Raw genomic sequence first — 26322 nt, forward strand, 5'->3', positions numbered from 1 at the left:
CTCCCCTAAACGGTGCCATCCACAGATCCCCCCCCTAAACGGTGCCATCCACAGATCCCCCCCAAACGGTGCCATCCACAGATCCCCCCCTCCCCTAAACGGTGCCATCCACAGATCCCCCCCTCCCCTAAACGGTGCCATCCACAGATCCCCCCCTCCCCTAAACGGTGCCATCCACAGATCCCCCCCTCCCCTAAACGGTGCCATCCACAGATCCCCCCCAAACGGTGCCATCTACAGATCCCCCCCTCCCCTAAACGGTGCCATCCACAGATCCCCCCCTCCCCTAAACGGTGCCATCCACAGATCCCCCCTCCCCTAAACGGTGCCATCCACAGATCCCCCCCCTCCCCTAAACGGTGCCATCCACAGATCCCCCCCTCCCCTAAACGGTGCCATCCACAGATCCCCCCCTCCCCTAAACGGTGCCATCCACAGATCCCCCCCTCCCCAAACGGTGCCATCCACAGATTCCCCCCCCCCCAAACAGTGCCATCCACAGATCCCCCCTCCCCTAAACGGTGCCATCCACAGATCCCCCCTCCCCTAAACGGTGCCATCCACAGATCCCCCCCCCCTCCCCTAAACGGTGCCATCCACAGATTCCCCCCCCTCCCCTAAACGGTGCCATCCACAGATCCCCCCTCCCCTAAACGGTGCCATCCACAGATCCCCCCTCCCCTAAACGGTGCCATCCACAGATCCCCCCCTCCCCTAAACGGTGCCATCCACAGATCCCCCCCTCCCCTAAACGGTGCCATCCACAGATCCCCCCCCTCCCCTAAACGGTGCCATCCACAGATCCCCCCCTCCCCTAAACGGTGCCATCCACAGATCTCCCCCTCCCCTAAACGGTGCCATCCACAGATCCCAAACCACCCCCACCCCCCCCTCCCCACGCCGACGCTCACAGGAATACATTTAAAAACTAATCAGTAACTTTAACTTTATTAATTGGTGATCTCTTTACTGTATACCTTACTAGGTCTTAGCTCCGATAACAGCAGGCAGTGCTGGGGGCGGCGCTCACTCACTGACGTCACCTGCCTGCGCCGCCTAGTGGGAGGAGCAGGCGCGTGACGTCAGTGAGTGAGCGCCGCCCGCCCGCACTGCCTGCTGTTACCGGAGCTAAGACCTAGTAAGGTATACAGTAAAGAGATCACCAATGAATAAAGTTAAAGTTACTGATTAGTTTTTAAATGTTCTACTGTCAGCGGCGTGGCCCTGTATATTCTAACGCCCAGGCAAGCGTCCCTGTCACCATGGGAACGCCTGGGGGTTAGAATATACCATCGGATTTGAGTTTTCACGCGCTCACTGAGATCGTGAAAACTCAATGATTTACTGTCAGTCCCTCCCCTCCTCCTCTTTTGTCATTGGTGGTCAGCGGCAGCCACGCATAGTGGGGAGGGAGGGACTCTCTCCTTCTCCACTGTGCCCAGTGTGCCGGCTCAGGAGAAGATGGTGCGCGCAGAGAGCGCGATCATATCGCGGTCCGGCGATATATGCGATATGCTCAAAATCCATATCGTGGCACAAATTTATATCGCCTATATCGTCTATATCGCCCACCCCTACTATCCACAGATCCCCTTCATAACAGTGTCATCCACAGATCCCCCCATAACAGTGCCATCCACAGATCCCCCCCATAACAGTGCCATCCACAGATCCCCTCCATAACAGTGTCATCCACAGATCCCCCTCCAAAACAGTGCCATCCACAGATCCCCCCCCATAACAGTGCCATTTACAGATCCCCCCATAACAGTGCCATCCACAGATCCCCTCCATAACAGCGCCATCCACAGATCCCCTCCATAACAGCGTCATCCACAGATCCCCTCCATAACAGTGCCATCCACAGATCCCCCATAACAGTGCCATCCACAGATCCCCTCCATAACAGTGCCATCCAGAGATCCCCCATAACAGTGCCATCCACAGATCCCCCATAACAGTGCCATCCACAGATCCCCTCCATAACAGTGCCATCCACAGATCCCCCATAACAGTGCCATCCACAGATCCCCCATAACAGTGCCATCCACAGATCCCCTCCATAACAGTGTCATCCACAGATCCCCCATAACAGTGCCATCCACAGATCCCATCCATAACAGTGCCATCCACAGATCCCCTCCATAACAGTGCCACCCACAGATCCCCTTAATAACAGTGCCACCCACAGATCCCCTCCATAACAGTGCCATCCACAGATCCGCCCATAACAGTGGGATCCACAGATCCCCCCCATAACAGTGCCATCCACAGATCCCCCCATAACAGTGCCATCCACAGATCCTTCCCCATAACAGTGCCATCCACAGATCCTTCCCCATAACAGTGCCATCCACAGATTCCCCCCCATAACAGTGTCATCCACAGATCCTCTCCATAACAGTGTCATCCACAGATCCCCCTACATAACAGTGCCATCCACAGCAAATAGACCTCTAGCACAATTCCCTTAAAATATCGCATCGCATATCATTATCGCAATTTTTAGGACCCTAATCGCAATCTCACAAAATTCCCATATCGTGCAGCCCTAGTGTGTATCAACTTCAAAATTTCTGATCTGGAGTCAGTGGCAGCTATACATGTGTTATTACACTTATTTGGGCTTGCTGGGGTAAGATATTCCCCATAAAAGATAAAAATGAAACGTTTAGCCTAGAATCTTCCAGGTTAAATGTTGATGTATTATAAATAAGCATGTAGATACCTGCCTATGCCACTAGGTGGTGACATGAACTGGCAAATACCATTTATCTGTGAGGGATACTTTTAACTACTTTTTTTTACAAAAGAAAACAATAAATTATTATTATTTATTAAAGCGCCATTCATTCCATGGCACAGTACATAATATTTACAAGACTATATAGTAATGTATCACTGACCACATTTTGGTTGCTCATGAAAAAATACATGTCAGAGGTGGACAAGTCTTACCTGTCATAAGCTTCCTTTAAGTCTCTTGCTAGTTTGCACTTGGGTAAAATATGGTGAAATGGTGACTGAGGACCTTCATCTGCTGTAAAAGTGCAAATATCTGATTAATATTGGGCAAGAGACATAATAATTGTGCGTGCAAAAGTGACGTGCGTTGGCATGTTCACACAGGATATTTTAACTGTATGGACGTTGCACCATTTGCTGACATTGCTTTTTTATATTTCGTCCTACTCTAATCACAGTAAAAACATTACCACTCCAAAATGAAGTTTAAAAGTAAGAAAGAAAGAAAACATTTTGGCAGTACTATTGTTAGTCGCCAGTGGCTGAGCAGAGAGGGATACAGATGTCACACCAAAGTCTTGGACATACCGAAGATAAATGTCAGCAATAATGCTATTACCCAGTAGTTGACTATAAAATTAGATTTCACTGATCAGAGCTACTTAGAGGGGTTCTCCAGGAATAGAAGAACATGGCTGCAATCTTCCAGAAACATCACCATGGGCTGGGTCTAGTACTACTGAATAGAGCGGAGCTGTAAAACCATCCACAACCTGTGGACAGGTACTGTATGGTATTACAGCAGCCACATTCTTCTGATCCTGGACAATCCCTTTAGAAGGGTTCTTCAGGATTTATCTTTTTCATGTATACCCCTTAAAATATAAAATGGCTTTGCAATAGGATATTTTTTTTTTAAATGTCCTCCCTGCCTATGACACACAGCTTAGCACCACCGCTTTGAACGCAGTGAGCGCAGCATCTGGTCCTTCACAAACCAGTATTTATATATGTGCCTAATGTGTGAGCAGAAACAGGTCAGGAGGGGCTTTCATGTAAACAATAACTGCTTTCATTCACTGACTGCGAGTGCAGATCTTCTAAACTGGGAGGAGATGAGACAAAAGAATATACACATTTGAGACACATGCTAATATCCAGAGTAACCGCCATGTGCAGCGCGGACAGCAGCGAGACGGGCTGGGAGTGGCTCACTAAGATCCTGCTAGGTTGTCGCAGGTATCTGGAGCCATGCTGACTGCTGCTGAAGGGTGAGTCGGGGAGGATCCATGGAGCACACACCACGATCAAGGTGGTCCCCCAGATACTCAATTGGATTCAGGTCTGGGGAATTAGGGGGTAGGGTAGTACTTGGAAGCCTTGGTCATGCTTTTTCCACCAATGTTGGACAATTCTAGCCCAGTAACATGTCACACTGTCTTGCTCTGAAAGATCCCATCCGCCCCATTGAAGACAATCAGCATGTATGGGTGTACGTGATCTGCAAGGAAGGATTCATACCCAATATCAGTTGAAAGTGCCTTCAACATGGATAAGTGGGTCCAGAGAATGGCACAAAAACATTCCCCGACCATAACCCTGCCACCAGCAGCTTGTGTTCTTCCAGCAATGGTTACAGGGGGTTTGTTCTTTGTTTCTCACTAGACACGCTTCCATCCATACGATGAAGCAGAAACCGTGACTCTTCTGCTAACGCAACTCCGTTAGCCGAGGTGCAGTGACGAACCGTCTGGTTCTGAGCCTCATACACAGTAGAGATCGCTGAACTGTTGTTTTAGGCTACATGCACACGGCCGGAACAGCACGGATAGCTATTGATTTAACTGTCTATTCTTGTCCGCAAAACACGGACAAGAATAGGACAGGTTATATTTTTTTTGTGGACCAGGGAACGGAGCAACGGATGCGGACAGCACACGGAGTGCTATACGCATCTTTTGCGGCCCCATTGAAGTGAATGGGTCCACATCCGAACCGCCTAAACTGCGGCTCGGATGTAGACCAAAACAACGGTCGTGTGCATGAGGCCTTAGACAGACTTCTGGTAGCCCCCAGTGTAACGTGTTGGTCTGCCCTCATGCACCTTCGTAGTCCATGTTCACCTCTCACATCAGTGGCATGTTGTGCTCATTCGCAATGGTGCCAGTCGTCCAGTCACAATACACTTTCACCACAGCAGCACGTGAACAGTTCACAAACTGCGTAGATTCAGAAATATTGCCACCCTCGGCCTGAAAGCCAATAATCATCTTTTTAGAACTCTGATATATTTCCCTTTTTACAGCAACGAGGTATACGTGTGCAGGCAGCCTATCACACACTTTATATACCCACCAAGCTCATGACTTCCTCCATGAACAACGTGCTGCTGAAGTGGTCATAATAATGTGACTACACTGTGTAAGAACAATAACGGTGAGCTTAACTGCCACATATAATAATCATCTCCTCTGTAATCACAAAGGCCTTCTACTCACTTTCAGACATTGCAGACACTTCATCCTGTATTGCCAGGATCAGCTTCGCCTCTCTGGTTAGATACTGGCAGCGGCGCTCCTCATGCTGCAAAACAATGGCAATTCTTCTAGACAGATTGTGCAGACAGTTTATCACAGAAGGGTCTGCATTTGCCTGGAATACAAGGGGAAAAGAAAACCATCATTGTAGACATGTGTAATGCTGGCTATTATCAAACACAGAAATGCAGGGAATGTGGACACATATCATTCACATACATGTATGGAGAACAGCAGACACCAAGTATTGTCCATGTGCAGATGTTATCTATTATATCACTAAATTCTATGTATGGAGAACAGCAGGCACCAAGTATTGTCCATGTGCAGATGTTATCTATTATATCATTCACATACATGTATGGAGGACAGAAGACACCAAGTATTGTCCCTGTACAGATGTTATCTATGATGTCATTCACATACATGTATGGAGAACAGCAGACACCAAGTATTGTCCATGTGCAGATGTTATCTATGATGTCATTCACATACATGTATGGAGAACAGCAGGCACCAAATATTGTCCATGTGCAGATGTTATCTATGATGTCATTCACATACATGTATGGAGAACAGCAGGCACCAAATATTGTCCATGTGCAGATGTTATCTATGATGTCATTCACATACATGTATGGAGAACAGCAGGCACCAAATATTGTCCATGTGCAGATGTTATCTATGATGTCATTCACATACATGTATGGAGAACAGCAGACACCAAGTATTGTCCATGTGCAGATGTTATCTATGATGTCATTCACATACATGTATGGAGAACAGCAGACACCAAGTATTGTCCATGTGCAGATGTTATCTATGATATCATTCACATACATGTATGGAGAACAGCAGACACCAAGTATTGTCCCTGTGCAGATGTTATCTATTATATCACTAAAATATATGTATGGAGAACAGAAGACACCAAGTATTGTCCATGTGCAGATGTTATCTATTATATCACTAAATTCTATGTATGGAGAACAGCAGGCACCAAGTATTGTCCATGTGCAGATGTTATCTATTATATCATTCACATACATGTATGGAGAACAGCAGACACCAAGTATTGTCCCTGTGCAGATGTTATCTATTATATCATTCACATACATGTATGGAGGACAGCAGACACCAAGTATTGTCCATGTGCAGATGTTATCTATTATATCACTAAAATATATGTATGGAGAACAGAAGACACCAAGTATTGTCCATGTGCAGATGTTATCTATGATATCATTCACATATATGTATGGAGAACAGCAGACACCAAATATTGTCATTGTACAGATGTTATCTATTATATCATTCACATACATGTATGGAGAACAGCAGACACCAAGTATTGTCCTTGTACAGATGTTATCTATGATATCATTCACATATATGTATGGAGGACAGCAGACACCAATCATTGTCCATCTACAGATGTTATCTATGATTTCATATATATGCATGGAGGACAGCAGACACCAAGTATTGCCCCTGTGCAGATGTTATCTATTATATCATTCAGATATATGTATGGAGGACAGCAGGCACCAAGTATTGTCCTTATACAGATGTTATCTATGATGTCATTCACATACATGTATGGAGAACAGCAGGCACCAAATATTGTCCATGTGCAGATGTTATCTATGATATCATTCACATATATGTATGGAGAACAGCAGACACCAAGTATTGTCCATGTGCAGATGTTATCTATGATGTCATTCACATACATGTATGGAGAACAGCAGACACCAAGTATTGTCCATGTGCAGATGTTATCTATGATGTCATTCACATACATGTATGGAGAACAGCAGACACCAAGTATTGTCCCTGTGCAGATGTTATCTATTATATCATTCACGTACATGTATGGAGGACAGGAGACACCAAGTATTGTCCTTGTACAGATGTTATCTATTATATCATTCACATACATGTATGGAGGACAGTAGACACCAAGTATTGTCCTTGTACAGATGTTATCTATTATATCACTAAAATATATGTATGGAGAACAGAAGACACCAAGTATTGTCCATGTGCAGATGTTATCTATGATATCATTCACATACATGTATGGAGGATAGGAGACACCAAGTATTGTCCTTGTACAGATGTTATCTATTATATCATTCACATATATGTATGGAGGACAGCAGACACCAAGTATTGTCCTTGTACAGATGTTATCTATGATATCATTCACATATATGTATGGAGAACAGCAGACACCAAGTATTGTCCTTGTACAAATGTTATCTATTATATCATTCACATACATGTATGGAGAACAGAAGACACCAAGTATTGTCCATGTGCAGATGTTATCTATTATATCATTCACATATATGTATGGAGGACAGCAGACACCAATCATTGTCCATGTGCAGATGTTATCTATTATATCATTCACATACATGTATGGAGAACAGCAGACACCAAGTATTGTCCATGTGCAGATGTTATCTATTATATCATTCACATACATGTATGGAGGACAGCAGACACCAAGTATTGTCCTTGTACAGATGTTATCTATGATATCATTCACATATATGTATGGAGAACAGCAGACACCAAGTATTGTCCTTGTACAAATGTTATCTATTATATCATTCACATACATGTATGGAGAACAGAAGACACCAAGTATTGTCCATGTGCAGATGTTATCTATTATATCATTCACATACATGTATGGAGAACAGCAGACACCAGGTATTGTCCTTGTACAGATGTTATCTATTATATCACTAAAATATATGTATGGAGGACAGCAGACACCAAGTATTGTCCTTGTACAGATGTTATCTATGATATCATTCACATATATGTATGGAGGATAGCAGACACCAATCATTGTCCATCTACAGATGTTATCTATGATTTCATATATATGCATGGAGGACAGCAGACAACAACTATTGTATCACTAAAATATATGTATGGAGGACAGCAGACACCAAGTATTGTCCATGTGCAGATGGTCTTTGACGCCTCTATCATTCACATACATGTATGGAGGACAGCAGACACCAACTATTGTCCATCTACAGATGTTATCTATGATTTCATATATATGTATGGAGGACAGCAGACACCAACTATTGTCCATCTACAGATGTTATCTATGATTTCATATATATGCATGGAGGACAGCAGACAACAACTATTGTATCACTAAAATATATGTATGGAGGACAGCAGACACCAAGTATTGTCCATGTGCAGATGGTCTTTGACGCCTCTATCATTCACATACATGTATGGAGGACAGCAGACACCAACTATTGTCCATCTACAGATGTTATCTATGATTTCATATATATGCATGGAGGACAGCAGACATCAAGTATTGCCCCTGTGCAGATGTTATCTATTATATCATTCAGATATATGTATGGAGGACAGCAGGCACCAAGTATTGTCCTTATACAGATGTTATCTATGATGTCATTCACATACATGTATGGAGAACAGCAGGCACCAAGTATTGTCCATGTGCAGATGTTATCTATTATATCATTCACATATATGTATGGAGGACAGCAGACACCAATCATTGTCCATGTGCAGATGTTATCTATTATATCATTCACATACATGTATGGAGAACAGCAGACACCAAGTATTGTCCATGTGCAGATGTTATCTATTATATCATTCACATACATGTATGGAGAACAGCAGACACCAACTATTGTCCATGTGCAGATGTTATCTATTACAGTATATCATTCACATATATGTATGGAGGACAGCAGACACCAAGTATTGTCCATGTGCAGATTGTATATGATGCCTATTTCATTCACATATATGTATGGAGGACAGTAGACACCAAGTATTGTCCATGTGCAGATGTTATCTATTAAATCATTCACATACATGTATGGAGAACAGCAGACACCAAGTATTGTCCATGTGCAGATGTTATCTATGATGTCATTCACATACATGTATGGAGAACAGCAGACACCAAGTATTGTCCATGTGCAGATGTTATCTATTATATCATTCACATACATGTATGGAGAACAGCAGACACCAAGTATTGTCCCTGTGCAGATGTTATCTATTATATCATTCACATACATGTATGGAGAACAGCAGACACCAAGTATTGTCCCTGTGCAGATGTTATCTATTATATCATTCACATACATGTATGGAGGACAGCAGACACCAAGTATTGTCCCTGTGCAGATGTTATCTATTATATCATTCACATACATGTATGGAGGACAGCAGACACCAAGTATTGTCCATGTGCAGATGTTATCTATTATATCATTCACATACATGTATGGAGAACAGCAGACACCAAGTATTGTCCATGTGCAGATGTTATCTATGATGTCATTCACATACATGTATGGAGAACAGCAGACACCAATCATTGTCCATGTGCAGATGTTATCTATTATATCATTCACATACATGTATGGAGGACAGCAGACACCAAGTATTGTCCATGTGCAGATGTTATCTATTATATCATTCACATACATGTATGGAGAACAGCAGACACCAAGTATTGTCCCTGTGCAGATGTTATCTATTATATCATTCACATACATGTATGGAGAACAGCAGACACCAAGTATTGTCCCTGTGCAGATGTTATCTATTATATCATTCACATACATGTATGGAGAACAGCAGACACCAAGTATTGTCCATGTGCAGATGTTATCTATTATATCATTCACATACATGTATGGAGAACAGCAGACACCAAGTATTGTCCATGTGCAGATGTTATCTATGATGTCATTCACATACATGTATGGAGAACAGCAGACACCAAGTATTGTCCATGTGCAGATGTTATCTATTATATCATTCACATACATGTATGGAGAACAGCAGACACCAAGTATTGTCCCTGTGCAGATGTTATCTATTATATCATTCACATACATGTATGGAGAACAGCAGACACCAAGTATTGTCCCTGTGCAGATGTTATCTATTATATCATTCACATACATGTATGGAGAACAGCAGACACCAAGTATTGTCCATGTGCAGATGTTATCTATGATGTCATTCACATACATGTATGGAGAACAGCAGACACCAAGTATTGTCCCTGTGCAGATGTTATCTATTATATCATTCACATACATGTATGGAGAACAGCAGACACCAATCATTGTCCATGTGCAGATGTTATCTATTATATCATTCACATATATGTATGGAGGACAGCAGACACCAATCATTGTCCATGTGCAGATGTTATCTATTATATCATTCACATACATGTATGGAGAACAGCAGACACCAAGTATTGTCCATGTGCAGATGTTATCTATTATATCATTCACATACATGTATGGAGAACAGCAGACACCAAGTATTGTCCATGTGCAGATGTTATCTATTATATCATTCACATACATGTATGGAGAACAGCAGACACCAAGTATTGTCCATGTGCAGATGTTATCTATTATATCATTCACATACATGTATGGAGAACAGCAGACACCAAGTATTGTCCATGTACAGATGTTATCTATTATATCATTCACATACATGTATGGAGAACAGCAGACACCAAGTATTGTCCCTGTGCAGATGTTATCTATTACAGTATATCATTCACATATATGTATGGAGGACAGAAGACACCAAGCATTGTCAGATTTTATGCCACATATGTATGAAGGCTCTCAGAATGGCAGATATGTGATGAAAGAATAGTGATGATAGAGGGAAAAAAATTTTGCCCATCCTTTCAGTAACCCAGTAAACTACAAGTCAGTCTCAAAAGGAACAAGCGGCTGGCATCCAATGGAACCACTTTTTCGTTAGTGTGGCTAAGCTGGACACGAAGCCACCACAACTCTACTGCCACTTACAATAAAACACTTTTATTATTATTTTTTGGAAATGTTTTGGGTATACCTGAACAAGCCTGTTAAGGGAGTATTAGACACTCCAATCATGCAGATGATTGTGGGGAGGGAAGCGTTCCCTACCAGCAATCGCCTGGAAGGAGAACGTTGCTATTACTTGCAGCGATCTCCTCCGCAGCATGGGAAAAACAGACCGCTATGCCATCGCTCGTCCCCATGCTGTATACTGGTTTGCCTGCGGCAGATCGTTATTAGACAGCACGATCTGCTGCCTGCAAACCCTATTTTTTAACAAAAGATTTATCTTGCAAGATGATCAAGTGTTTGCTCATTCATTGGGCAAGCGGCGGCAGTATTACACTGCCAGATGATTGGTAACGAGCGTTCATAAGAAAATCTGCCCATGTAATACACCTTTTATTTCTACAATGTGAGAAGGATAAGCCGATACTAGACATCTTTGATAATGCTTATCTTGGGGGAACAATAGGGTGAAAATTGACCCAAAAATAATAAAACGTAATTGATAAGTTATAATGTTCCTTTTCCAAAATGGTTGCACTGAAAAAATGCAATTCCTCCTGCAAAAAAACAAGCTCTGGTACGGCTAAACTGGCAGAAAAATAAAAAGAAAGTTATTGCCAGAAAACAATATTCGAGAAAAATCAACAAAAACTGAAAATAGCCAAGATTATTTTGGGGGTGTGGGGACTCACTATGGTAGACAGGATTAGCGGACGCAGTGTAGAGGCAACAACAAGTTCTTTGGATCAAACAGTTCAGTGTTTTATTCACACTTTAGGCAAGTGACAAAACAAGCAGACATATTCAAACAAAAAGTCACCTTGCAGTGTTTCTGCCTCAAAGAGTGTTTCCGCCTCAAAGAGTCCTTGCTGATAGCAGCACCAACCTGTTTTCACGCCAAACAGGTAGCAAACTTTCATTCAGACACAAGGCTCCCAGATCCCAACACAGAGACATGGCTTCTGAGCTCAGCTGCCTGTTTAAACCATTAAAGGGTTTCTGCACTTTGTTTAAACTGATTATCTATCCTCTGGATAGATAATCAGCATCTGATCGCCGGGGGTCCGACACCAGCCGCCGATCAGATGCTGATGATCTATCCAAAGGATAGATAATCAGTTTAAACAAAGTGCAGAAACCCTTTAAGGTCCCAGACATTTTTGACCTTCCTGCCCAGGCCATTTTCTGCATATCTGACATGTGTCACTTTATGTGGTAATAATTTTAAAACGCTTCTACTTATCCAGGCCACTCTGAGATAGTTTGTTTTGTCACATATTGTACTTCATGACAGTGCTAAAACAAAAAAATTAATTTACCAAAAATTTGGAAAAATTAGAAAATTTAAATTTCTTTACTTTTATAATAGATAGTAATAACTCCAAAAAGTTATTACTTTACATTCCCCATATGTCTACTTCATATTTGGATCATTTTGTGAATGCCATTTTATTTTTTGGGGATGTTAGAATGCTTTTTTTAGAAAATTTCCAAAACCCATTTTGGACCAGTTTAGGTCTGAAGTCACTTTGTGAGGCTTCCATAATAGAAACCACACGGAAATTACCCCATTTTAGAAACTACACCCCTCAAGGTATTCAAAACTGATTTTATAAACTTTGTTACCTCTTTAGGTGTTCCACAAGAATTAATGGAAAATGGAGATGAAATTTCAGAATTTCACTTTTTTGGCAAATTTTCAATTTTAATCAATTTTTATCCACTAACAAAACAAGGGTTAACAGCCAAAGAAAACTAAATATTTATTGCCCTAATTCTGTAGTTGGGTATATGTGGTCGTAAACTGCTGTACGGGCACACGGCAGGGCGCAGAAGTAAAGGAACGCCATATGGTTTTTGGAAGGCAGATTTCACTGGGATAATTTTAAGCTGCCATGTCACATTTGAAGACCCCCTGATGCACCCCTAGAGTAGAAACTACAAAAAAAGACCCCATTTCAGAAACTACGGGATAAGGTGGCTTTTTTCTTGGTACTATTTTAGGGTACATATGATTTTTGGTTGCTCTATATTACACTTTTTGTGAGGCAAGCTAACCAAAAATAGCTGTTTTGGCACAGTTTTTATTTTTTGTCATTTACAATGTTTATCTGACAGGTTAGATCATGTGGTATTTTTATAGAGCAGGTTGTTACGGACACGACAACACCAAATATGACTTTTTTTGGTTGTTTGTTTCAGTTTTACATAATAAAGCATTTTTTGAAAAAAAAAGATTTTTTTGTGTCTCCATATTCTGAAAGCCATAGTTATTTTATTTTTTGGGCGACTGTCATATGTAGGGGTTAATTTTTTTCGGTATGAGATGACGGTTTGATTGGTACTATTTTAGGGTGCATATGACTTTTTGATCGCTTGCTATTACACTTTTTGTGATGTACTGTGACAAAAAAATAGCTTTTTATACACAGTTTTAATTTTTTCTTTTTTACGGTGTTCACCTGAGGGCTTAGATCATGTGATATTTTTATAGAGCAGGTTGTTACGGACGTGTCAATACCTAATATATATAATTTTTATTTATTTAGGTTTTACACTAATATTTTTTAAAACAAAAAAAAAAAATCATGTTTTAGTGTCTCCATAGTCTGAGAGACATAGCTTTTTTATTTTTGGGGAAATTGCCTTAGGTAGAGTATCATTTTTGCCGGATGAGATGACGGTTTGATTGGCACTATTTTGGGGTGCATATGACTTTTTGATCGCTTGCTATTACACTTTTTATGATGTAAGGTGACAAAAAATTGCTTTTTTTACACAGTTTTTATTTTTACGATGTACACCTGAGGGGTTAGGTCATGTGATATTTTTATAGAGCAGGTCGTTACGGACGTGGAAATACCTAATATATATACATTTTTTTATTTAAATTTTACAGAATATCATTTTTGAAACAAAAAAAATCATGTTTTAGTGTGTCCATAATCTGAGAGTTTTATTTTTATTTTTTGGGCGATTGTCTTAGGTCGAGGCTCATTTTTTGCGGGATGAGGTGACGGTTAGATTGGTTCTATTTTGGGGGGAATATGCCTTTTTGATCGCTTGGTGTTGCACTTTTAGTGAAGTTGACAAAAAAGTGGTTTTTTTTTAGCACAGATTTTATTTTATTTTTTTGACGGTGTTGATCTGAGGGGTTAGGTAATGTGATATTTTTATAGAACCGGTCGGTACGGACACATCGATATCTAATATGTCTAATTTTCTTTTTTTCCTATTCTTAAAATTTTTGGGGAAAAGGGCATTTTTTTTTATTTTTTACTTGAAATGTTAAAAAAAAAATTTTTGTAAAACTTCTTTTTTCACTTTATTTTTTGTCCCACTATGGGACTTCAAGATTTCAGGGTCTGAACCCTGTTTCATTACAGCACAATACATTTGTATTGTGCTGTATTGAACTGTCCGCGTCTGACACTGTAAGACGCTAACAGTTGCCTAGGAGACCCAGTCCTGGGGCTGGATCTCCTGGGCTTCCGTAGCTGGCAGTCCCGATGCCTGTCCAAGGCATCCCAGCTGCCATAGCAACTATCGGGTCCCAGTCACACCAGAACGGGGACCCGATGGGGATGTACAAGCTACCGCAAACCCCCTGTATGCTGTGGTCAGCGTGATCGCAGCATACAGGGGGTTAATCCGCCGGCATCAGTGTTTTCACTGATGCTGGCAGATACAGTAGGGGCCCGGCTGCTGATCGCGGCAGCACGTGTGGGGCAGCGCATTAACCCTAGGACGAGAATGCTCGTCCTAGTGCGTTAAGTACATGCAAGTTAGGTAGAGCATTTTCGTCCGAGGTCCTGAACGTGTTAAGGACAGCCAGGTGCTGCCAAAACCCGGACCGGCATTTAAAATCTGGTCTGGTATTTGACCTCACCTGGCTGTAAATCAGCCCACAAGCACATGCTGGGAGGAAAATACCTGTTTTCCCAGACCAAACCTCTCACTGTGTCCAGGGGGCTAAACCCCCCAGCCCTAGTTGTGGCTTGTCACTACAGTGCAGTTTCTCCACACAACTGAATGGGGAAAATAAATGACGCTAAGACAGCATGTCTAACAAAGTTCTAGGTTTTGTATTACTGTATACTTATCCAGAAGAAGCCGTCATAGTAGTATTCCCTGTATATCCTGCCAGGTGGGCTCAGGCTACCTCATTTACTTAAATGCACATGCGCCCACTAACTTGTATTTAAAGGGGATTTCCCAATAGCATTGTAGCATACTAAGTGTATATGCCAAACACATCTGAAGTTTAGAATGCTGGATGCAGGGACCCCTGAGGACAGAAGTGCCTGGTCCACATTTCCAGCAGAGAAGCAGCAGGGCATACATGAGCCCTCTATTAAAGTCAATAGCAGATACGGAATCACGCCAGTCATTCATCTGGCAGCGTACCGCCACTACTCTGCTAGAAACCCCAATCCTCTGGATCTGGTGGGGTTGCCAGCGGCACAACCTCAGCAGATCAGATAGGCAACGGTGGCTTTCAAATTCCAATTCCCGCATATGTATAAGTGAGCTTTTGCGGTCTCCGCACACATACATGAGCTGGGGATGGAGCACATATGACGTGATTATAGGTATGTTTCATTAACATGTTAAACTTGTACAAGCCATTCCTATTACTATCCTTATTTGCCTGGTCACATAAAAGCAGCGCACACATAGTCAGATGATGCCACATTGCCATAGACATCAATGATGTGACAAACATGACTTGGCATTCCTTGAATCCAACATTTCTGATGTGTCATGATTCTGTAGGGGGCGATTCGGAGGGAGGAGGTATACAGATAAGATATGCTTTATCACCATAGGGTGTCTTCAGCTCCTATGCTGCTGACTAACAGTGCTCACCAGAGGAACAGTATAGATTAAAAAAGGCCAGGATGGCACGCCTTACAGTCTTCATGATATCTTCCCAAACAGATCCGTAAACCCTAATCCACTGCAATAAGCTGTCTTCTTATTCACCCTTAGTTGTATATGGTTACTATGTAGATTGAATTGGCAGACAATATATGTGTGTGCAGTAGGTCCTCCATTCATCACATTATAGACGGCACTATGGGTCATGAAATCCATCCCCAGGTCCCTTTGTAGAATATAGGAGCACGAGCATAAAATATAGACACCTATAACTACCATGTTAAAACCACAGAACCTATCAAAGAGACTATTAAGAGGAAAATATGAGGGAACTGTAATAAAGCTACAGAGGTGGGTATTACATATATATACCTTCACTGCTAGATATGGGAGCAGTATCCATAAGTGACTACAGGGAGAATGGTGACACTCACGTTACTTCTCAACTGAAAATGAAAGACTACCATACCCATCATCAATATCTCCTAGGTGATACTGGTGTCAGACCCACTCTATGGATCTACTGGACCTTATTTTAAAAATACTAAAATGGCTTTTCTGGTTTCAGAAAATCAAGCTTAACACATGACCAAAAATGTGCCTTTTTTCTCTGCTTGCAGTCACTGAATAGAAAACTTTATTGTTTACAGCACATTTATCAGAGCTCTGACCAGGACAGATCTTCATTCCCTGAAAGCAAGCAATGAATGAGCCCATTCAATGAAAATCCCTGTATAGATCCTATATATACGATGTATATGGTGCATATGAAATCATACAGTATGTAGGTTAGACGGCGAGCTCAGGACATCTAAAGCTACAGCTCTGTATACAGCACAAAATATACGCCACAGATATTCCATCAATATTATGTATATGGTACAGATTAGCACTGGGAATAATGCCTATCCTGATCAGACAGGGGAACACCTCATGGCATCATTCTTTAGAAAATAGGACTTTGGGAACCTCACATAACTGCATGTACTTTTTAGGTCATATCCTGAGGTGGTTTATTTAAAAAAAATAATCCACAATAATTCGTGGCAAAATCCATTAAAGGGGTTGTCCGGGTTCAGAGCTGAACCCGGAGATCCCTCCATCTTCACCCCGGCAGCCCCCCTGACTTGAGCATCGGAGCAGTGAATGCTCCGATGCTCTCCATTGCCCTGCGCTAAATCATGCAGGGAAAAGGCATTTTCAGGAGTTCCGGTGACGTACCGGGGCTCTCCATGGGGCTGCCAGGAACCCCGGTGACGTCACCGGCACGGATGGGCAGGATTTAGCGCTGCCCTAGCCAGTAAAACGGCTAGGGCAGCGCCAAAGCCTGCCCATCAGAGCCGGTGACGTCACCGAACACACTGCCGGGCGGAAGTTTCCACCCAGCCGTGTGTTATTGAAAACAAAACAGGCCGTGCCCTGCGCGATTCAGCACAGGGCAAGGGAGCGCTTTGGAGCATGAGATGCTCCGATGCTAGCCTCAGGGGGGCTGCCTGGGTGAAAATAAGGATATGTCCGGGTTCAGCTCTAAACCCGGACAACCCCTTTAAATTATCCACTATATATGAACTCACCCTTAGGGCTCGTTCAGTGTTTTGCGGTCCGTTATCAACGGATCCTTTTTTTGTTTCAGTAGTGTTTCCCGTTTAGTTCCGTTTATGGCATATACAGTATACAGTAATTACATCGAAAAAATTGGGCTGGGCATAAAAATTTTTTCAATAGATGGTTCCGCAAAAACGGAACGGATACAGAAGACATACAGAGTACATTCTGTATGTGTTCCGTATTTTTTTTGCGGACCCACTGACTCGAATGGAGCCACGGAACGTGATTTGCGGGCAATAATAGGACATGTTCTATCTTTCAATGGAACGGAAAAACGGAAATACAGAAACAGAATGCATATGAAGTACATTCCGTTTTTTTTGTGGAACCATTGAAATAAATGGTTCCGTATTCGGAACATATACGGAACGCAAAAACGTTTGTGTGAACGAGCCCTTAAAGTGGTTATCCAGGAATTTGATATTGATCCTCAGGATATTGATCATCAATATCAGATCAATAATGAAGGGGATCAACGACGCTTCACACTTGTATGCTCTTAAAAGGGTTTTCCGAGATTCTTATACTGATGATTTATCCTCTGGATAGGTCACCATTATCTGATTGGTGGGGGTCTGACACCCGGGTCCCACGCTGATCAGCTGTTGCAGAGCGCCGTACATTGTATAGCGGCTGTGCTTGGTATCGCGGCTCAGCCCCAATCACTTCACCAACAAATGCGTCCTCACATGGCTAAGGAAAGCAGAGAGAAAACCGCACTGCTACTGTGAACGATGCTACCCTCTCAAATAGCTGATCGCAGGGGTTCCAGGTGTCAGACCCCCACCGTTCAGTACTGATGACCTATCTTGAGGATCGGTCATCGGTATTAAAATCTTGGGAAAACCCCTTTAAGGAAACCGTTTTTATTGACAAACCATATAATATATCCAAAGCTGATTCAGGTCAATATGACTGGCAACGGAAATTGTACAGAATAACCAGAATTTTCAGAACTTTATGGATCAACAGTCAATCTGTAGAACGTGGTAAGTGTATAGTTATTCCTTCTATAGCCAGCCACATTGATCTGGATCACCTCTGGATATATTATATGGTTTGTAAGAGCATGAGGTGCCATTGATCTCCTTCATTACTGTGACGACTGCCAAGTCCTCAACAGGCACCACGGCCCTAATTAAAAATGGAGTGCAAACCGTACTTTTTAACTATCAATATCAGATTGGGAGGGAGGGGTTAACTCCTCGCACACCAGCCAATCAGCTGTTTGAAGAGGCCACTGCGCTCCCCGGACCTCCAGTGAACACTGTGGGCTCTTCACAGTGCCGTACATTGTATAGTATCGCAGCTCAACTCTATTCGTTTGAATAGGACTGAGCCACACCTAGGCCACGTGACCAATGTACACAGAGAGCCACGGCCTCTATAAACAGCTGAACTGTGGGGGTCCCGGGAGTCGGAACCCTGACAATCTGATATTGATGACCTATCCTGAGAATAGTCCATCAATATCAAATTCCCGCATAATCCCTTTACCATGTTTTATTATTCTGTGCATTCAGCCAATTGATAAACTCACCCCTGAAAATGTAAAATCCAATGGACATTTACTAAGCACGCTGCACCAGAATTATGGCATAAAATGCACCAAAAAGAATGGCATTTTGATTTGCCCCAAATATATCAACTGTTTTCTCCAGAATTTTCACCATAAAGAATGCATCACGCCAGAAATGAGTTATAAATGTCAAAGTGCACATTGGCGCACATTACACCTCATTTATCATCCTCTTATCGGCAGAAATGGCTCAAACTGTTGCTGACAATTAACCCCTTCACTACTGAGTCACTTTATGTGCAAATAACTTTGGAACGCTTTTACTTATCCAAAGAAAAAAAGGGGGAATGCAGCAACACCCTGCTAACCAGATAAAGTACAACAATGCCATAGTCACAAAAAATATTATAGTGCTGATGCTACGCTTATTTATAAAGGGAGATGCTTGGCAAATGCATTTTGTACAAAATCATCTGAGCCCGTCTGCCGAACGTCAAGGCGATCTCTGTAAAGACGGGTCCTAACACTAGATACTAACTGTTGTGCGTTTTCTTTGCAGATTTACAATGCTGGAGATTTGGCACTCCAGCGAGTCGTGCACTCCTGATTAGCCCGTCTGCCCCATAGGCTGATTTTTATTAGTTTCAGTATAAAGCTGTGGCCTGCTCTCACTACATTCATTGGAAGCTGTCTGGCACAAAGAAAGGTGTGGAGTGGGCTCAGCATGCATGTTGGTACCTGCATCCCTTGTAAGTAATGGAGGCCATTTTGGCACCAAAAATGGTAAAAGGCAGAGTGGACCCAGCATGCATGTGGATCCAACACTTCCTGGCCATTATGGCGCATAACAGGTAATATTTATGACGTTACAAACTTTGTTAACCCTTTAGGTGTTCCACAATAATTAAAGGAAAGGAGGTGAAATTTCCAAATTTCATTTTTTTAGCAGATTTTTTTATGTTAATCAATTTTTTTCTTGCTACACAGCAAGGGTTAACAGCGAAATAATCCTCAATAAACATTACTCTGTTTCTGCAGTTTACAGAAATACCCCATATGTGGCGGTAAACTGCTCTATGGGCAAGTGGCCGTGTCCAGAAGGAAAGGAGCGCCATACGGATTTTGGAGGCAGATTTTGCTAGAATGGTTTTTAGGCACCATTTTGTATTTGAAGAGACCCTGACGTACCCTATAGTGGAAACCCTCAAAAAGTGACCCCATTTTGGAAACTACACCACTTAAAGAATATACTAAGGGGGTAATGAGAAATTTAACCCCCTAAGCGTTTTACGGAATTTCGAAACACTTGGCTGTGAAAATGAATAGTTTCATTTCTTCCAATAAAATGTTGCTTTAGCCCCAAATTTTTTATTTTCAAAATGGGTAACAGGATAAAAAGCACCCCATAGTTTGTTACCAATTTTCTCCTGAATACGGCAACACCCCGTATGTGGTGGTTAACTGCTGTGCGGGCACATGGCAGGACTCAGAAAGGAAAGAGTGCCATATGGCTTTTGCAGCACAGATTTTGATGGATTGGTTTACAGGTGTCATTGGTTTTTATTTTTTGAATGATTGTCTTATGTGGGGGTTCATTTTTTGCAGGATGAGGTGACGGTTTGATTGGTACCATTTTGGGTACAAACACTTTTTGATCGCTTTGTGTTACACTTTTTGTGAGACAAGGTGACAAAAATGTCTGTTTTGGTATAGCTGTTTTTTTTTTTTTTTTTTTACAGCATTCACCTGAGGGGGCATCTCATGTGATATTTTTAAACAGCAGGTTGTTACGGACGTGGCGATACCCAATGTGTCTATTATTTTTATTTTTGTTAAGTTTTACACAGTAAAAGCATTTTTGAACATAAAATCTTGTTTTTGTGTTGCCATTTTCTGAGAGCCATATTTTTTTTTTTTTTGGGAGATTGTCTTAGGTAGGGGCTAATTTTTTGCGGGATGAGATGACAGTTTGATTGGTACCATTTTGGAGTACATACGATTTTTTTGATTACTTGGTATTACACTTCTTGTGAGACAAGGTGACCAGAAAATGGCTGTTTTGGGACCGTTTTTTTTTTTTTTACTTGAAACTTACATTTTTTTATTGTGTAAAACTTGAATGAGGAAGGCATCGGGCTGCCTTCCCAGCCACCAGCTTATGTGGTGGTGTTTTGTGTAAAAAGTCACATTTGTGGCACACAGATGCGACTTTGTCAAAAAGTCACATTTATGCAAAGAAAAAACTATTTGTCGTGGGAACAAATGATAGGTAAGTATTAAAACAGGATTTTATAAATTAGCTAAATAGCAGGGTTTTGTCAGTAAAGTGTCAGTCAACAAAAACAAAATAACGAAAAAGTCCAGAGTCTAAGACAAAAGTCGCAATTTACCACAGGAAATGTCGCAAATATGTTTCAAAACTTGCGAGTGTGGTCTGGGCAGGGGTGGCTCAAATGGTGCATTTCAGTTTAAAAAAAAGTCGCATTTTAGTGCTATTGGAGTTAAAATGTCACAAATCAAGAGAACTAGGCGGATAATCAAATTTATATTTTAAAAAGTCATATTTTACAAGTGGTGTGCCTTTTGATATATGAGGTGAAACAAATCACCACTTTTGATTTGTAACATTAGTATTTTTTTAGCACAAATTACGCCATTATTGATAAATGTTCCCCAACAATTTCTACTAACCAACCCCCAACCACATACTGGGTATGTAAAGGGGGGAAACTGGATTACCGATAAGCAGGTAGCAAATAAAAGAAGACAGCTTAAAGGGGTTGTCCGGGTTCAGAGCTGAACCCGGACATATCCCCATTTTCACCCAGGCAGCCCCCCTAAATCGCGCAGGGCAAAGGCATTTTTAGGAGTTCCGGTGATGTACCGGGGCTCTCCATGGGGATGCCAGGAAGCCCGGTGACATCACCGAACACACTGCCGGGCGGAAGTTTCCACCCGGCAGTGTGTTATGATAAACAAAAGAGCCCTTTCCCTGCGTGATTTAGCGCAGGGCAAGGGAGCGCATCGCAGCATGAGATGCTCCGATGCTAGCATCAGGGGGGCTGCCTGGGTGAAAATAAGGGTATGTCCGGGTTCAGCTCTGAACCCGGACAACCCCTTTAAGCTAAATATTACTTTTACTTCATTTACCTATAAATTCGATCGCTTACCCTCAGGGCAAAGACGACATTAAAAAGGATCATGGTTGGCATTTCTCTTTTTGGTGAGGGATCCGTTTTTGACACCTACAAAGAGAGACATAATTCAGAGATTTTACAATGTGTGGAGTCTGCACATCAATAGTGGAGGTGATAAAGAGCTGTGCATATACCCACTTTATACAACCATTACAACATTCCTGTAATGAGAACAGCAAGGAATAAACTATGTTGTTGTATTAATGTGATCATTACTGCAGACACGATTCATTACCACTAGAGGGAGCAGTGAGTGATCAAATAATCTGTTCTAGAGCTGCCATTGCTGTCACCGTGTGCATGTCTGCTAAACAGCATAGCTTTTCTCTTTTGGTATATTAAACTTTTAGTGTAAGGTCTCATGCACACGGCAGAGAGCAATGCACAGGACTCCATGAGTACAAAACTATAAATGATCATTATCCTAAACTGCCATGAGAAATGTGTGGAATAGCTGTGTGCCTCTGCAGAAGGAGGAGAACGACGCCAATCGCACCTCTAACAGAGCCCTATAAGGCTGCATGCAAAGCTTAGTGCACGAACCTTAATGCTTTTCTGCTACGTCCACATATGCTTGTATTTTCGGTATTCTGTCCCAGCAAAGGAAAATTGGCGTATCTGGCATATGCTGGACACTGCCAATGCCCAATTGATCCTATTCACTGCAATGGGATCTGCTGGTCGCCTGGCATATCAGCTGTGATCCATACTGCTGGGCAGGCTTTGTAGCCATGATCAAGCGTGGATCATAAAAGGAGAGAAAGTATAACTATCTCTATTTCCGTTTATGGTCCACACTAGTTTATTCGGACTATAAACTATTGTAAAATTTGCAGTGTGAACTACAACACGTGTACGGGGAGTATGATGTGGGGGTTTGTTGCAGATAGGACATGATAGTCCTTGTCCTGCCCTCTTTTTATAGGATGCTCCAGGAGTAACACGTTTTGGAAGAAAGCAGTAAAATATATCATGCAGAATATATCTTGGAGAACGTGGACACTAGATGCACAGAACACATACAGATCTGAAACGTATGAAGAGTACCGTTTTTATTCCAGAGGAATATTTTTAAGGGGTCCATTTCTTTAAACAAAGCATAATCATAGGCCTTAATAGTGCACATGAAAGAAATAGTGGCTGAGATCCTCCTTAAAAGGACTGTATCATCTAAACCGGGACATTTTGACTGGTTATGGCCTCTTTTACATGAGTCTGTCCAGTCCAGAAAATAAGCTCTGTTTGATGGTTGCATGAAAACTAGTCCTCTGATCCGTGTCTACTGTAATGTACTCACGGCATTATGTGAGTATGTGTCAGGTAGAGGAGCAGTGTTCAGTCTGGGAAAGGAAAGGCAGCTGTCACATGGAAGGTGCTTCCCACATCAAACAGGCCGTATACTGGATATCCGCTGATGTATTTATTATATGGTCAGAGCTGATCTTACATAGTACCTCCTTGATTTGTTTGACAGGGTGGATGGGTCATTCCAAGTGGGAGACCCCATGCCTGATGTCTTTATATTGTAATGTGTTGATAGGCACATAGGTACTGCCACTCGGTGCTATCCGTATATTGTAATGTGTTAATGTGTACTTGGAAGGTCCCTGTAGTCAGCTTGTACACCAGTTCCTTTCAAACATCACTGAGGCTCTAAACCCAGTTAGCAATGCTTGACATTGGAAGGTGGTATAAATGAATTCTTTGCTTCAGCAGTGAAGTATACATTTCCTTTACATGGCCTGATGTAGTAAGCGATTGTTGGGAAGGAAGTATTTCTTCTTGACAGTCACTTGCTTGTCAGTGGAGAGAACACCTGCATTCACAAGCAGCGACCTCCTCCACAGTATGGGTGGATCGAACGCTAACGTCATCGCTCATCCCCATACAGAATCATTGTTTGCGGCAGTTCCCAGCACGGTAAAGTTATGGCGCTGGTATCCCACGGGTTAATTCTGCATCTTTCCACGTCTTGTAACATCCTCCAAATGTTGCTTAGATGGCACGATCTGCTGCCGGCAAACAATAATTTAGGTGTCCACACCAACGATCTATTACCCAATGAATGAATGTTTCCACCATTATATTCCACACAGGTGGAGCAAACATTGTGTACAGTGTTATCCAGAAAAAATATGTAGAATACTTTTGTGTTAATAAATACAGAAGCATTATGGGGGTGATAGCTTTATTGGATAACCAGCAAATACATACCACGAGCTTGCAGGGGCTTCTTCTTCAGGCAGAATTAGGCACAACATTTGGAGGATGTTACAAGACACATACTTGGGGAGATGCAGAATTAAAGGGATGTCTCACTTCAGCAAATGGCATTTATCATGTACAGAAAGTTAATACAAGCCACTTACTAATGTATTGTGATTGTCCATATCGCTTCCTTTGCTGGCTGGATTCATTTTTCCATCACATTATACACTGCTCGTTTTCAGGGGTTACGACCCCCCCCCCCCCCCCCCCCCAATCCAGCAGCAGTGGCCATGCTGGCACACTATAGGAAAAAGCACTGGCCTATGCGGACTCCTGTGGGCCCTATGTGTAATACACTTACAGCTTACTTGCCTGTGAGACCCAGGGGTCTTGGTCTCACAGGCTTACATGGAAGGCAGCACAATCGGGTGCCTGTCACCGCAATGCGGGGTCCCAATGGCCACAGGGACCCGAAAAGGATATCAGACGTGCCGCGTGCAGCAAAGGTTAATGCGCCAGCATCAGTGTTTTTACCGATGCCAGCGCATACAGCAGGGGCCCGGCTACCAGTGACTGGCGGATGGCTGGGATTTAAGTCACAGTTCCCAGCACGGTAAAGTTATGGCGCTGGTATCCCACGGGTTAATTCTGCATCTTCCCACGTCTTGTTGTGACATCCTCCAAATGTTGTGCCTGTTGCCTCAGTTTGAAGCCTCTGAAAGCTTGTGGTCCGTATTTGCTGGTTAGCCAATAAAGGTATCGCTCCCATAATACATCACATAGCATTTCAGACAGGGAAAGATCACAGCTTTAGCACAAAGTGTATTATCTGTCTAGACGTCAATCTTCCCCAAATTCCCTTGTTCAAAAAGGTGCCGGAGCTCCTGTGCGCGGTACTGTACAGCTACGAGGAACAAAGCAGCATGTGGAGAATGGCAACTTCACCTACCTGGCACGGAGCATGCTGAAGCAGAGTCGGGTGGCCAACAAAACGCACATTGTCAATCTTCAGCTCAAATTTTTTACCGCACATATCAGATTTTGTAGCCAATATGGTCGCAAGTATGACATCTGAAAATCTTTAAAAAGGATAAGAGACCGACACAAAGTATCAGAGGCAGCGCTTATCTCCTGAGCGGACAATACGTGTGAGGAAGATTATTACAAGAGATGACAGTATACTGAATGTGAAGCAATTACATGTGATCACACAGGGAAGAAATGACAGGTAGTTACTCCATGCTAATTAATGCCATGCTGTGCCAGTAAAGAGAGTGCTGGTTAATCACACAACAGTCCGCGGCGGGCAGTGGAAGCGCAGCCCTATAGTCATGTACGCATCCAGACCATCATTATACAGTACAATACTCACGGTACACGGCAACCATCTGACTTACATCTGAATTTATAAAATGTTGTTAACCATAGGATATACAAAAAATACCTAATAGGTGCAGGTCCCACCTCAGAGCTCCCCAACTATCAGCAGAATGGAGAGGGGTGGGGGTCTTGCAAACCGGTTCATGATTCAAGGAGGCCATCTTCAAGCACCCCCTATCAGAAATAAACGCCTCAAGTGGAAATATCCCTGTTAATAATAAGTGCCTTGTGTTCAAAGATAGAAGGGAAGGCACAGCTTAGGCCAGGGGTTCTATACTTTTCAATAGGTCATCAGCATCTAATCAGCAGGGGCCCAACTCCAGGGACCCCCGCCGATCAGCTGTTTGAGA

At 42.4% G+C, this 26322-nt stretch overlaps 1 protein-coding gene across 8 annotated transcripts in view; it reads right to left on the reverse strand.

Moving 5' to 3' along the window:
• Positions 1-26322, reverse strand: part of NPRL3 (NPR3 like, GATOR1 complex subunit) — a 149683-nt gene that overhangs the window by 84648 nt on the left and 38713 nt on the right. For 4 of the 8 annotated variants that reach the window (XM_040439730.1, XM_040439731.1, XM_040439728.1 and 1 more), the window contains 4 exons: positions 25542-25671; positions 22358-22432; positions 5244-5397; positions 2959-3040 (listed from right to left, as the gene is read on the reverse strand). In XM_040439730.1, the coding sequence (XP_040295664.1) occupies positions 2959-3040; positions 5244-5397; positions 22358-22432; positions 25542-25671 (441 nt within the window). Of the gene's footprint in view, positions 1-2958; positions 3041-5243; positions 5398-22357; positions 22433-23681; positions 23720-25541; positions 25672-25964; positions 26158-26322 lie in introns of those variants that run through there. The other 4 variants (XM_040439733.1, XM_040439729.1, XM_040439735.1 and 1 more) reach the window with 4 other exon arrangements.

The sequence above is a fragment of the Bufo bufo genome, chromosome 7, assembly GCF_905171765.1.
Source record: "Bufo bufo chromosome 7, aBufBuf1.1, whole genome shotgun sequence".
NCBI classification, from domain to species: Eukaryota; Metazoa; Chordata; class Amphibia; order Anura; family Bufonidae; genus Bufo; species Bufo bufo.